This window comes from Hetaerina americana, unplaced genomic scaffold (genome assembly GCF_022747635.1).
Source record: "Hetaerina americana unplaced genomic scaffold, ioHetAmer1.1.p SCAF_8, whole genome shotgun sequence".
Classification (NCBI taxonomy): Eukaryota; Metazoa; Arthropoda; class Insecta; order Odonata; family Calopterygidae; genus Hetaerina; species Hetaerina americana.
In genome coordinates, this window is record NW_027287427.1 from 84,241,746 (window position 1) to 84,257,883 (window position 16,138).

Sequence of the window (16,138 nt, forward strand, 5' to 3'; positions counted from 1 at the left end):
CGCATGTAGCGCATGGAATCCAAGTGAAAAAGGCCTCATTTGGGAAATTGAGAAGGCTCAACACCGGGCAGCCCGTTTTGTTAAAAATTCTTATGATAAAACAAAAAGCGTCACTGAAACGCTTATGGATTTGGGGTGGGAATCATTAGAAGAGAGATGATTCAATGCAAGATTGAAATTACTAAATAAATTCAGATCCACATGTTTCAGCAAAACTAAATTGTACTCACAACTGTAGTGGCTAATTCCTCCGCTTCTTCAACAGAGCTTTTGAAGGCTGCCTTCCCGACTTTAATGTCCAAAATCAATGAAGAAATTCCCTCAGCTGATTTCTTGGACAATATAGAGCCTATAACAATGAAAAATCGTTTTGCTTAAGCCATTGATAGGGGAATTTTTATCAGTAGATATTCACTTAATTCTAAAAATAAATTCATAACAATGAAATCCACTTTATTAGTAGGGTCTAGTGATCACTAAATATTTATTTATTTGGCATTGGTCCAAGAACAGTACATTTTGGCCTTTACATCAGACTATTAACAATGATGACAATGGGCACAATTATAAACACCCAAGCCGTAGGTGGAGGAAAACCCACTCAGATGGGAATCGAACCCACAACCTTTAGGCTGGTAGACAAAGACATTACCCCACTCTCACTGTGGCAGGCAAATAAATATTTTCAAGTCCAAATCTAAAATTGAGCCAATGTTGAGTTAACTTGTAGATAAACTAAACAAGAATCTTGGAATATTGTTCATTTATTTTTGCTTATGTTTTCATGCGCATTTAAAGTTCCTAGGCGAAGTTTCCCAGGCTAAAATGTATTTAAGCATCAAGGTCTTTCCTTTTAGATAGATTAAGAAACTGTAGGGTGGCAAAATCTTGAGGTTTGGAGTAAAAGTGTACCTATTACAGAAGCCCCAACATAGGAAAGATAGAGAAAGAGAGAAGTAAGGCAAGATTCAAGAATTAAAATTCTCTTTGGGTATCCATGTAGTTAGAGCATGTAAAATATTTGTCAAAAAGGATCTTTTTCAATAAATTTGACTAGTTGAAATAATTTCCATGGCTATTAAGGTCCCTCATACTCTTGATATTGAAATTGCACATTCAATACTTTCTATACTGTTATTACTGAAGGTAGTCATTGTGATAGGTGACAGAAGTCATCAGTGGATAATATTTTTTCATGAAATGTTTCATGACTGTATTTTTTAGCTCATTATATGCAAAACAAACTTTTATACATCTTTTTCTTTATACATCTCTTCATGTAAAAAGGGGCATTTCTACCAGCTCGTTACTAGTTAAACACTTTCATTGCCGATCCTATTTCTCCATTAATATCTAATTTGATTCATAATTAGATCCGGTAGATCTATGAAACACCAGACCAAGAAATGACTACCTCTCCTAGAATGCTCAAATTGAAACTGAGATGCATGAAACCAATGTTGTTGATATTTTGAAATGTGTGTTGCTAGATTGGTGTATCCTATACAGTGAACAAGTTACATGTTTTGTTTAAATATGTCTGTGGTACACTTTGAATGTAATAAAAAATGAATGGAATCAGATATAGCTTTACAAAAATGTTTGTCCACTTGGACATAGAAATAAAAAAGATTGTTAAACCAAAAAGAAAAATTTATAATTACCATAAAGCAGACTTTGAATCTTTTGCCAATCAATTAAACTCTTCACTACCCGAGTTCAAAACCCGCTTAAGTCATGTCAACGTGGAAGAAACTTGGACAGAATTTGTCAATATCATGCAAAAAGGAATCGTAGATTTCATACCTATAAAATACGTTAAAGCAAATCGCGACCCCAGGTGGTACAATACAGACGTTAGAAAAGCTCTTCGAAAGCAGAGAATGCTACACTCTAGGGTAAAGAGGGCAGGCGTGAACACATCATCCCCTGAGAATAAACAATTATGGGACACATATAGATCCTCTAAAATTGAAACCAAAACACAATTACGTAGCGCTTTACTGGACTTTAAACGCAAAGTACTTTGCGAGCACTTGGACACTGACCCCAAAGCTTTCTGGTCATATGTTAGGGAAGTAAATGGGAGTAAACAAACCATGGCTTGCTTAAGGCATTGTAGCAATATAATTCATACAGACAGCGAGGGTAAAGCTAACATCCTAAATTCATTCTTCCAAAGCGTTTTCTCGAATGATGTTGCCACCACATATCTCCAAGAAACAATACATACTCCACCCATGGAAAAAATAACAGTGGACCAACAAGGAATTCTAAAATTGCTTAATGAGATTAAACCCAACAAATCCCCAGGTCCCGAAAATATACCAGCTAGGGTGATAAAACATTTAGCTCCAAACATTGCCCCGTACCTTGAGTTTATATTTAACAAATCCCTCACAGAGTCAAAGTACCTAAGATTTGGAAAACCGCGCAAATAACGCCTATTTTTAAATGTGGTGACAGGGAGGATCCCAGTAATTACAGACCTATATCTCTCACTTCTATCTGTTGCAAAATCTTAGAGCACATAATTGTCAGTTCAATAATGAGACACCTTGACAATATTAACTTTTTAAGTGACAATCAACACGGATTCAGGAAAACCCGCTCCTGCGAGACCCAATTAGGATTATTTACACATGATTTACTTTTATCGGGTGAGAGAGGTAGGCAAGTGGATGCCATCTTCTTAGATTTTCAAAAGGCATTTGATAAGGTCCCACATGGTAAACTCATTCATAAATTAAAGGTTGCGGGTATAAACAAGGGTGCCATAAGTTGGGTTAAAGATTTTCTTTCAGAGCGGGAACAGAGGGTAGTCCTTGATGGCGCTAGTTCCGACAGCGTTCGAGTCACGTCGGGGGTACCTCAGGGAAGTGTGATCAGGCCGTTGCTTTTCTTGATTTTTGTTAACGATTTGAACCGCGAAGTGAAAAGTAAAATTAGGATGTTCGCGGATGACACGGTGGTCTATCGGGAGATATCTGGGGATGAGGATCGTTTTATTCTAGAGAAGGATTTAGATTGCATTACTAAATGGTGCTCTAACTCTAATTGACTCTAAATTATAATAAATGTTCGGTGGTAAATTTCTTTAAAAGATCAACGGGATTTGCTTACAAATTAGCTGGAGATGACCTAGCAGTAGTTGATACGGTAAAATACCTAGGTGTCACATTCACAAAAGACTTAACTTGGGGAACTCACATACGTAAAGTCTCCGGTCAAGCATATAAAAAATTGGGATTCATTAGACGCGTTGTCGGCAAAAGTGACTTGAAGGTCAAGGAACGTTGTTACCACGCTCTTGTAAGGCCTCATTTAGAATACGCATGCAGCGTGTGGGATCCGAGTGAAAAAGGTCTCATTCGGGAAATTGAGAAGGTTCAACGCCGGGCAGCCCGTTTTGTAAAAAATTCCTACGATAAAACGCAAAGCGTCACCGAAATGCTCATGGATTTGGGGTGGGAATCATTGGCTGAGAGACGATTCAATGCAAGATTGAAATTATTAAATAAATTTAGATCCGCATGTTTCACCACCGAGGTCTCACAAATTATTCGTACTCCTACATAAATTGGTCGCTTGGATCATGCATATAAAATTCGGGAAATAGATTCCAGAACTAGCCGACTCAAGGATTCCTTCTTCCCACGGACAATACGGGTAGCAACTGCAGGGTTATAAATAGCAAAAATTCCACTTGCCACCCTCAGCGTCTAAAAAATAATTAGTTGTATTTAAATGTATGCTCTTCCACTAACCTTATGTGTTTTGTTATAATAACCCATTCTTTCCGAATGACCTCATTCGTATTCTGTTCATCTGTTTTTAAGTTTCCCTTTAAATCCCTCGTCCCTCTCCGCGGGGGGAAATTCCTGCTACCTGCAACGTTGGGTCGCATTCCCTGCCTTTTACAGACTCTTTGGGGGTAGAGTGTTTCGTGGTGCATTTTCATGTGGTGTTTCAATTTCTTGCTTGTTGTGTCCTGGCTTGCGTGTTGAAGGATGGCTTTCGTGCTGCATCCTGGGGTGCAGTTGTTTGTTGTTTTGCGGTATACTACCTTGATCAAAAAGTTCCCGGAATAACCACCGTTTGGCGCTCCCATCGTTCCGATTTGAGTTCTGTTTTTTTTTGTTAAATTGGTACATCTGTTGTTGATATTCCCTTTAAATCTTAGTGTCATAACTTGACATTTGCAAAAGTTACGTAGCCAAGAGTACATCTATCTCTGTGTGTGTTGGCGATTTTTTACAATTTCAGAAATGGATTTAAATTTGCAACAACGAACTTGTATTAAATTTTGCGTAAAAAACGGATTTAGTGGCGCACGGACGTTGGAAATGTTGGAAAAGTGTTTCGGCAACGATTCTCTAAAAAAAACGGTCGTTTACCAGTGGCACGAGCGGTTCAGAAGTGGTCGTGAGTCAATCGAAGATGATGAACGCAGTGGCAGACCATCGACATCGAAAGTCGGTGAAAAAATTGATAAAGTAAAAGAAATGTTGGTCAATAACCGCAAATTAACCATCAGAGAAATAGCGGAGGACTTGAACATTGCCTATGGATCCGCCCAAGACATTGTGGTTAATGATTTGGGTTTCCGTCGTGTAGCAGCAAAGTTGGTGCCAAAAGACCTCAATTTCATGCAAAAAAGAGACCGTGTTGACGTCGCAAAAGACATGATTTGCGAGGCTGAATCCGATCCCACATTCATCAAAAGGATCATTACTGGAGACGAGACGTGGGTTTATGAGTACGACACGCAATCCAGACATCAGGCAAGTGAATGGCGTTCACCAAATGAGCCGAGACCAAAAAAACCACGTCGTTTTCAGTCAAAAAAGAAGGCAATGCTGACGGTTTTCATGGATTACAACGGTGTAGTGCATCATGAATTTTTGCCAGAAGGCCAGACAGTAAACAAAGAGTATTATTTGGGCGTTATGAGACGTTTGCGTGAAGCAATTCGCCGAAAGAGACCAGAAATGTGGGCAGAAAACTCGTGGATTTTGCACCATGATAACGCACCGTCGCACAGTGCTATCATTATTCGTAATTTTTTGACGAAAAATGCAACAAATACCATCCAACAGCCACCGAATTCACCTGATTTGGCTCCCTGTGACTTCTTTCTGTTCAATCGAGTTAAAAAACCATTACGGGGAACGCGTTTTAGCAGCCGAGAGGAAGTAATGGAAAAATCGCAGGAAGCACTGATGGACATACCGAAAACCGACCGTAACTTTTGCAAATGTCAAGTTATGACACTAAGATTTAAAGGGAATATCAACAGCAGATGTACCAATTTAACAAAAAAAACAGAACTCAAATCGGAACGATGGGAGCGCCACACGGTGGTTATTCCGGGAACTTTTTGATCAAGGTAGTATGTGTTTGCATGAGTGTTGGATGAAGGGCTTTTTGCATGATTGTGTGCGCTGCTGAGGGTGTAATTTTTCGTGTTGTTTTTTTTGCATGTGGTATTTTTCCTTTTTACGGTTGGTGACCTAACACCCCCCGCCACACGCCCTTGCGGCGGCTTGTGGGGTATTATGTAGATGTAGAAGGGTTCTTGTTCATGCAACTTACATTAACTGAAATTTAGGGAGGAATCAAGTTAGAATCCATCGCATAGCTGAAGAGTAAATGGACATTTAGTGAGGGCACCTTTTTATGCCAGGAAAATAATGTTTGTGGCAGGTGCTTATCAATTTCAATGGAAAATTACTAATATAATACTTTATTTTTTTAAATCTCTTATTTTTCTGAGGTCATGTAATACCATAGTGCATACAATACATATCTTATGCAAATTCTGAATGCATTATATTTGGCCTGTAAATTCATTTTCAGTTCATTTTGTCTGTCTGCATTTTAAATCAGAACGTTTTTAGAGAGAGAGGAGAATCTCCATTGAAGATTTTTTAACAGTTTTGGGATTGATGTGACTCAAAAGAGCAAACCATTTATTTTCCATCATTCGAAAAGGATAATTCCCACCCATAATTCCCATCGATTTTATCCAAATACCCGACAGCTGATTTTCTGTTACAACCTGGATTATGGGCCTTAATGTCATGTAAGTCTGTGTCTGATAATCATGGAAGCTTTGGTTGTCAATAACTATTCAAATGTAGAAAATTAAAAGATGGTTAAAATTCTAAGATAGTCAGCTCACCAGCAATAAGCCTCACAATGATTAAACCCTTTTTCTCAACTCATAGTGGCTGAACTTGAATACACGGGTTTAGTTCTCTCTTTCCCAGAATGTCACAGAAGAGGGGATTGGACTGCATTTGAGGGAGAACTCAGTATCTCTCTGAGAGCCTAGAGGTTTCCTTTTGTCTCCTGTTGTCTGTGTTGTCAAATTTACTGCAAGCATATTGCATTGTGTTCATGTTTTTGGTTTGCTTTCTAATGGTCTGTAAAAATATGTGGTCAGTTTCTTTGGATACAATAGCAATAAGAAAACTGTCATCATTTACAAGGATGGGAAACTACTCATGATGTTCATAAACATTTTAAAAGATAAGAGGGGAACCATAGGTCCATAATTAGCATGACTGAAGTTCAAGAAAGGATGTTGAAGGCCTACCATGCTAGCAAGCAAACTTAGCATGAATTCACCATGAAGGACGTGATATCCAGTTATTTGCAACTTCTCCGCTTAAATGTATGAAGGAATACATCAGCATCAGGACAAAGATAGATGAATTTGACAGAGATATGATACCTAGGAAAATCCTGGAATACTATGAAAAGACATAGTAGCCTACACTGAGAAAATTACTTGCTGATTTGAAGAAGGAAATGAACTTCCAATGAGAAATGGCATCCCTTAAAAAACTTATGAAGTCCATTTGATTTTAGTACACAAAATTGAGCAATGGGAAGCAATTTCAAAGGAAAGAACGAACATCATAATGGCTCGCATCATATTTTTGCATAAAATGCATGGCCTGGGTAACTCAGTGGGTTCAAAAAATATCCAAGAGACTTATATTTTATTTGGATGAGCCATGTGCCAACCAAGGCATTGCCCCAAACAAAATGTAGCAAGATGTGAACAATGATGGTGAACTGAAAGTCCCAATTGGAAAGGGTTGGAGGATAATAGTGTGACATCCACAGAGACTGATTTTCTGCAGGGCCACAAATTAGTCTCCCAATCTAAATCTATTAGGGATGAATATTACGCTGATATGAATGCATGTGTTTATTTGGAAGAGTGTATTCATTTTTTGGCATAACAGAAACACAGATGGTACAGCCATAGTGATGGGCAATGAAAGCTTTCACTCCATAATAATTGAAAAGGTTCTAACCATGAACTCAAGGAAATGTGATATTCTTGAGTGACTCACTTCTTGAAAGTATGCCTCAAAATGCAAACCAAACTTAGCAGAGTTACTCTTCTCAGTAAATACAGTTGAGCAATGGACTAAGGCCTTCAAGTTAGACAATACTGTGAGGATTGAGGAAAATCAATTGTGCATCACCTACCATATCACTGATATTATAATCCAATTGATATAACAATGGTCAAAGGTGAGAGGTGGAGAGCCAAAAAGAAGCACCACATGTGATGTGGCTGAAATAGCAACACTGATGAATGATGAGTTAAAACAAATGATGATAAATGACTGGGCCATATGTGTGAGATACACTGAAAAATTGCAAAATGACAATTAGTTCAGGGAAATAGTGACTGATTCCATATGGAATAATATGGTAATAAATCTGTAATATTATAGCAATGATTCCAGCTCCTGAGATAAGTCTGACGAAGATGGCATATCTTCTGATAGTTGCTAATGAATTTTGTGTATTGTTCAATTTTAATGCCCATGGGAGGGCAAATCCTAAAAATATAAACAAGCATACAATTTATTGAATATTTTTAACTTTGCCAGTGCCAGTCTAAACCCCATTTCAAGGATTAGGTTGGAAAGCATTAGACTTCATTTGTTAAGATTTATAACTAGCATTTATTGCTAATCCTTGCTGCCTATTGTGCATATGTTCATAATATCTGATCACATTTTTTGACCACTAAGATTTTCATCAGAGCTATGAAAGTGAGGTAAAGGGGAAAATGCATTTCATTGGATACTTGCTCTGTGACATACGCCCCTCATGAGTTGAGAAAAAGGTTGCACCCCAAATAGTTAGTCCTCAAATTAGTGCAAGCATGAGACAAAAGACAACAAGTGATGACATTGCATTACTAGTAAAAATTCTTCATTTAAAAAGAAGATTAAAATAACACTAAGGGAGAAATGTGAAGATTCAGCATTCATATGGTCTAACATTAAAACTTGTCACAAAAGAAGGGTTTCCCCACCTCACATATCAAGCCACCTGATTTCCCCTCGGAAAGTCTCTCTTGGCTTGTCATCAGGCATTCCAAATGCTGATTAACTACCAGAGTTTTATACAACCATGCTCAGATATGAATTCAAAATTGCAACCATTGTTTTAGCATAAAAGTGTTCCACCTAACTAATCCAGCTGGCAAATAAAATCCTAGGATGAAGGCATTCCACACAGTTAAGCCTAAAAATGTTATGTTTATCAAGTGCACCAGCAATGCAATGAAGGCAAGAATCTATCGAAAGTTGACCATCAAACATCAGATTGCTTCTTTGAATATTTTTCAACAGCCATTGCCTCGCTCTCAGAATTACCCCAAAGTACATCAATGTCACCTGCAGTTCCAATTCTTCGGCAGCAAAGTTTGCCGGCGCAAGACTAGCTCGGATCAAGAGAGAACCACACGAATGGTATGTCAAGAGGGATTCCATCTCCTGCTACCTATTTCTATTATTCACAGAGGCGACCAGTGCCCTGTATTGGGTTGACTGGTTGGTCTTGGATGATGGTGTTCGTCAGAAAGCGAGTGAAGTAGTGTTTAAAAAAAGGACTGCCTTGAGAAAAAAATTGAGACGTTAACCAAAGACAAATAAGCTGAGTTCAAACCACCCCCTCAAGCCATAAAATTCAACAAGAGAGTTATCAATCTCTCTAACCACACTTTCCAGCCTGAGGAATGGAGTCTTCTCCAGAAAGGCCTCATGTACAGTCCCAATGTAACCATTAAGGACCTAAAAAAATCTTGCAGTAGATTGTGATTTGGCCCTCAGCAATGGAAACACAAGACCAAAATAGTTCATTTTAAGGGAAATAGTAAAATACAGGAATTTCTTAAATTTCACCATTGATATAGGCTCACTACAAATGATTAAGGCTGTGTCATCCCTAAAAAAGTCCATTTAAAAAAATAAGCTCATTGTCACGAAAGCAGATTATGGGAATTCAGTCATGGTGTTAGACAAGGAGTCCTATGTAAAGAAATGTGAAGAGTTCATTGTGTCCAATAAAATAGTCAGCCTTCCTCATGATCCCACTGCAGAACACCAGAAAGAAGTCAAGACATTCTTGTCCAGATGTGGAGTGTTGTTAAAGCTGAGTGATACCATCAAACTTGTACAAATGCATCCCAAATCACCCAGATTCTTTGGTCTCCTAAAAATACACAAAAGTGATATCCCTATCCAACCAGTGGTATCTAGAGTCTCCCTGCCAGCCCACCCACTTGCTCTTAAGTTAAACAACCCACTCAGACAACATGCTCATTTTGCCCAATACAGTTTCAATAACTCATATGAGCTCACGAGTAGGTTGTAAGAAATAGTACTACCGCCAAAATGTATTATGGTGTCGTTTGATACTGTCAACATGTTCACAAGCATCCCAAGGAAGGAAACCCTGAAACTAGCTGAGATATCCCTCGTAAAGGCTAAAATATCCCCTCCTGTGATGAGTGAATGGTGTGACTTATTAGCATTTTGTGTGAATCAAAGTAGTTTTGTGTTCAATGGTAAACATAATAGACATTAGAAAATCTTGCCATGGGCCCCTCTCTCCCATCCTAGTGAACATTTATATGAACAATTGGGAAAGACAGCCATTTGCTTTGAGCCATCCCCTACAAAAAATGTGTTATCTTGGTTCCAATATGTTGACGACATCTTTCGTGTTTGGACTAGATCCACTAGACAATTGGACAATTTTTTGACTTTGTAAATTCTATAGGTGAATGTATGCAATTAGCAAGTGAGTTAGAATCAGACAGTGCCTTGAATATCTTGGATTTGACTGAAAATAATTAATCAAAGGTTGGACCTTTCCATACACAGGAAAAAGTTGACTAAATTACTAAAGCTGACTAAATTACCCGCTCCAAATCCAAGCATCGCCATTCATAAAATCATGCCGCCTTTCATGTCATGTTACGCAGGTTATGCAATATCCCAATGTTACCACATAAGAAATAAGGAGAACTCCATGTTATAAAACAAATTGCAGTCAATGATAGGTACAGGGGAAAAATGATTGACAACATGCACAACAGAAAACAAACACAGAGAGCCCAGAAATCTATATACTACACATCTAAACTTGAGGAGCACTGATGGCGAAGAATTCCATTTCTTGGATACATTTCACTCAAAATGCAACACATTATCTCCAAGAACAAAATCAGGAGAGCGTTTTGCAACACATACACTTTAAAAAAACATAATGGATTCACCCAGAGACAAAATTGACATAATGCAACAACGCGGGGTACATCCACTCAATGGCAAAGGCTGCAATGCTGATTACATTAGATAGACATGGAGGACATTTGTTACTAGGATCAAAGAAAACCGATCATGCTTCACACAGAAAGAAAAGAGATCTCAATTCTCCAAACACCTCTTGAAAAATAATCATGCCAGTAACTTCACATCGAACATTCTTCACCCCGAAAAGAAAGGATTAATGTTGAATGCTTTGGAGGAGTTGGATATTGGCAATCTCTTCAGTAGGGCAGATTTGGGATGGTCAACAAAACAATATACCTCTCCAATTCCCCCTCTTAAATTTTCTAAAAGACTCCAAAATCTTTCCCCACCAAGGCAGTGATGACCGTCCCTTAATGGGGGTCAAATTAATGCAGACAAACACTCCCCCTCCCCTAGCCCACTAATAGGTCGCTGCACCAGTACTCAACTTACTTCCTCTACCTTCCACCCCTCTTGGAGCCAGGCTATATAAATTGAAAAATTTTTCATGTATGTCACCTGAAGATGATGCGTAGCATCAAAACCATTGTCATGTTAAGTAATAAATCTTTATGTGGAAGAAGAAAGTTTCTTTCTCTACCCTCAAATTCAATCCTCCTTTCTCTAAGTCTTCTATTAGTTCTATCAGTAAACCCTGAAAGTTTTCATTTGATAGCTATGGTAGTTATTTTCACAGATCTTTTAAAAATCATTTCCCAGGTGAAGTAATAAGGATAAGATGGATTTTGTAAAATTTTTATCCTCATAGGCTGGAAACTTAACTCACAGATAAGGTACTTGTGGGTCACTATTTATTCTTTTCTTATCTGCCATTCAGGGCATTAATCAAAATATTCAATCATGCTTCCTTATTTTATTTCACTTAACCTCTTTTTTTTTACCTGTAATAAGTCCAGCATTTGGAACTGTAGCTGTGATATCTCTGCGCTTATATAATTCCATATCAGCTGGCACAAGTTTTGAAGATTGTCCAGCAATAAAACAGCCAGCCTTTTTTAGAGCTTCAAGCATTTCATCTTTGTTTAGGTGAATTTTATATCCTGAAATCATTAGTTCATTCCAAATAAATATACAAAAGTGTTTAGAATCCAAGAAAAGATGCGGTACAAAAAATGCATGGCAAACAAAAATGTGCACATTGGCTGTAGTACAACTTGTACATATGTATTTATGACTTTTAAAAGGCATATTATTTCAGGAAGGTAACCTCTGATTGTTGAGCAAATTCAAATGTGCAGCACTACTTTCTTCAACCTTTAAGATGCCAGGGGGGAAGTCTGACATGCAATGAAATTATATCAAAATGCACAGAATTTCATTGAGCAGTGTTGGATATTAAATATTAAAGTAATCCATTTAGAAAGTATGCAATACTTAATTGATTGTCACTGAGATTAAGTATGAGCACCACAATTATTGTATAAATAACCAGAATTTAATGTACCATTTATCATAAACTTTGGTGTAAATAACATCATTTCATATTTAAAAATATAGGTTTTAATTAATAGCTGAAATATTATATATTGTTACATGTGTCTCATCAAGAAAAATGTCTTTGTTTAATACAGTAGTTTATCATAATATCTTCTTCAGAAATGGTTAACACCACGGAAGATTAGCATTTAAATATAACGTAACAGATGCATTACAAGGAACAGCGAGTGAACTAATTTAATTTTTTCAACTTAATCTCAATTTAATAAAATTCCAACTTCTAGTACAGTACATCCTCAGTCACTAAACTCTCCCTATCTGGCTCCAGCATACTTTTTTTTATTTCAGCTATTGAAATTTACTGCAAAATAATGACATCAAATGACTGAAGGCATTAAGGGAAATCAAAGATTGACCTACACACAGCCCTGCAAAATACTAACCAAAGATATTTCCAAAAATGGCTATAGCAATCAATTCACTCACTCTATGCAGACTAATTAAATAAATTTTAAATTTTGATGGGTAAAAATGATTATAATAAGGAAACCAACCTGGAATAGATTGAAGCTTATCTAATGTTCCTCCGGTGAAATCAAGCCCTCTGCCACTGATCATAGGAACTTTTAGCCCACAAGCAGCCAAGGCTGGTGCAAGCACAAGAGATATTTTGTCACCCACACCTCCAGTGCTATGCTTGTCCACCAGGATGGAACTCCATTCTTTGGGCCAAGTGAGCACCTCTCCTAAGCATCAGATGAATATTAGTATTGCACTTGTATTTGAGGCTAGGGTATAAATCCCTTATTTCTAGATAAATGAATATTTTTTTCATCATCCTAGAATGAAGAATTGGGGAAAAATAACCAACACTGTAATATGGGCTCATTCTTGAAGTAAATCATCTTTTATGGCCACAAGCGGTGACATAGGCATTGGGGGGTAGTTGCACCCTCAACTAATAAAGTCTGATCCAATTTATATCACCAAGAACTATTGACTTATAATATTAATTGTTGGTGGTGATCTTTTGGCCTGTTCAAAGTGCCAAAGATGACTGTATTGTCTTCCTCCTCATCATTTTATGAGGAACAAAGGGTAGAATTTCACTGTACAAACATATGATTTTATGTGATGCAAACTGACATTAACTGTTCTACCAAATTTGTAAGTTTGCCAAGGTCTCTGACATGCCCTCACATATTAATAACAAAAATCACTACCTAATAGAGTCTGCAAGTTGTAAGAAATAATTCACACTAGTGGCAATGAGCAAATGGATGCAAATGAATGAAAAATGTTGTAAGTAAAAATGAGTTTTGAAATAGACATGTATGATTTATCAGTCTATGAATTCAGATGTAGTTTAGTTTAGTCAGTAGTAGTTTTAAACGAGTCTGTTTGCCAATCCTTTTTCCTTTGGTAATTTGAGGGATGCTCAACTGGAGCTTAATGGCTTCCCAAAGAAAATCTTTCAAATTCACTTTTATAAAGAACTGAAATGGCCGTAATTGAATAAAACATCAAGATTAATTCATGGCTGGCAATATTTCAATAGTATATTCCATCAAACACATACCAGAGTTCCTCATACAATTTGTAAGGCTGGCAATCTCCTGATTTGTGAGGTTTTGGAGTTGCATAGCCATCAGCATTGCTCCTGGAATGGATACATTAGGCTAAATACTCATTGGCTGTCCAATTTATTTTATTTTTTACAGATACAGAAACAATATTTGGTAAATATAATCAGTTTTTAAATATATACAAATCAGACAGCAAAGCAGGGATAGTGTTATTTCTATAGTGAGGACCCATAAGTTACACTAGCGCTACAAAAAAATTAAATAAGTTGCATTGGAAGAGAGTTTATGGGTGAAATGAAGAGGGCAGGAAGTGTCAAGGACTGAGAAAGATCAAAATAAAAGGCAAATATATCAATTGTGTTAAGTATAGTGTGGTGGAACAGCATAGTATAAAATGAAGAACACATGCTGAACAGTCAATTTATTTAATTAAGATTTAAAAATAAGTGGATACCATGAATTGTGTCCTGCGTGCTGAAGGGCAAATATAGCTTAGGCAGTGAAAGATTTTTCAAAAGTCCATGATTACACAAAGATATGATGGAACCCTCTCCAGCAAAATATTCTAAGTTTTCCATTCAGTTTTACCAAGGGAGAATACTTCCCAATAGAGAGTATCATTCAATTGTGATAAACAATTAAGGACTAGAAGCTTGAATTTGAGTGCCTGGAGAAGATTAGAGAAGGTAAAAGTGGCAAGGCAAAGAGTCTTAGGCACTTTTGGAGTCTTTGAAATGAAATTGCATGAATGATGAGACTTCTGGAGCAGAAGATACAGGATCATACCCACTATTTTGAAGAGTGGAAATATAGAAGTGAATATAATCCTCAGGAAGTGTCAGAATGCATGTCAAGAGCTTCCTGTGATGTAATGAAAAGATGGTCATGGCTAAGATTAGAGTGAATTGCATGTATATGGCCATGGTTTAGTTTATACATTCATGTCAGATTATGAAGTCTTGTTAATCCTAGGAGAATGAAGTATCATCCTTGGAGAATAGCAAGATGAAACCATTGGGAAACACAGACTAGGGAAACATCATGAAAGAGAAAAAAGGCAAATGGAATTGATTACAAAGCATACATGAGTACTGCCAAATATCTCATTTGAAAACCAATCCAATTTTGTATAAAATAGACATGAAGTATGAAAGGAGACAAAAAAATTTAAATTGATGACTGAACAGTGAAAAGGGTATTCAGAAACTGAGATAAAGACTGCAAAAGCTAACCATATGCATGTAATGCATTGACAGCAATAATCAATTAATGGCAATTATAATAAATTAATTCATTTATCAATGAAATTCCATCTTACATTCAAGAGGTTGAACAAAACCAAGAAAAAATAAATGAGATCAAAAGTTGCAGATTTGAAAACTTAAATTAAGGTTTAGCTTCCAAGGGGCATTGATGGAGAATTCATCATAGCTAGTTGATACAAGAGCATGAGAGGAAATATTCACATGCTGGTGTGTACTCTTAATACTGTTACCTGGGGATTAGGCCTGATTTGCTGAAGGATTGATTCCAAATCATTTCAGGTAACTTACTCCCTTTTAATAGTTTATTCCTACTACCCAGTCCTTGTATCTTTCCTTCAAAGATTGTCCCTTCTAGAACACAAAATTATGGCTGATGGGGTGAGTCACCAAAATTTTAAATCAGTTTTGGAATTTCATATTAAGACTTTTTGCTTAATCTGCATTGTTGTACCCACTAATGGAAGATCTTGATATTATTGAGCACTGTTCCTAGAGATATGCCAACTGTCATAAACCATGAAGTAAGATCTGGTGCTTTCCCGGCATATTTGATTCGTGAAGGATTCTCGGGTCTTCCACCGGGTCAAGGGTTCCATATTGGCCGACGTTTCGATGCCCGACTCGTGCATCGTCTTCAGGGTTGGTAACTTCGACCCTGAAGACGATGCACGAGTCGGGCATCGAAACGTCGGCCAATATGGAACCCTTGACCCGGTGGAAGACCCGAGAATCCTTCACGTGTCATAAACCATGTTGCTGTTAAGATGCTCAAATAAAACACATCAAATGAAGGATTTCTCGTGATTTTCTCATCTTGTATAAGGCAAATACCACTTTTCTTATGTCATACACAATTTTTATTGTGTCAATTCCAATTCCATAGCTATTGCAAATGCTGCTGTAAGAGTTCCTTTTGCCAACTTGAAAAACCAATTGGTGCAGGTCGATGTTTCTTGGGTCCATGGCCACATAACATTTGACCTTCTTTCAACGATCACAATCTTGAGCATACATTTTTCACATCCATAACACTATCCACTCATATCTCATCCAATTGACTATGAATTTTGATGGGTGATAAATCATTGGAGTGGGCAAAACAGATGATCATGTGCACTCAAAAATGCCATTTCAAGAACTGAAAATGCTTCTCGTTCTGATAGAAGTTATAAGAACCCTGTGAACCAGTGAATGGTGCAATCATTTTGTCATC

General features: G+C 37.3%; 1 protein-coding gene across 1 annotated transcript in view; it reads right to left on the minus strand.

Annotated features, from left to right (window-relative positions):
• Positions 1–16,138, minus strand: part of LOC139697701 (thymidine phosphorylase-like) — a 41,132-nt gene that overhangs the window by 6,533 nt on the left and 18,461 nt on the right. The window contains exons 3-6 of the mRNA XM_071596524.1: positions 13,654–13,734; positions 12,629–12,820; positions 11,519–11,677; positions 231–349 (exon numbers count right to left, since the gene is read on the minus strand). Coding sequence (XP_071452625.1) covers positions 231–349; positions 11,519–11,677; positions 12,629–12,820; positions 13,654–13,734 — 551 coding nt within the window. The remainder of the gene's footprint in view (positions 1–230; positions 350–11,518; positions 11,678–12,628; positions 12,821–13,653; positions 13,735–16,138) is intronic.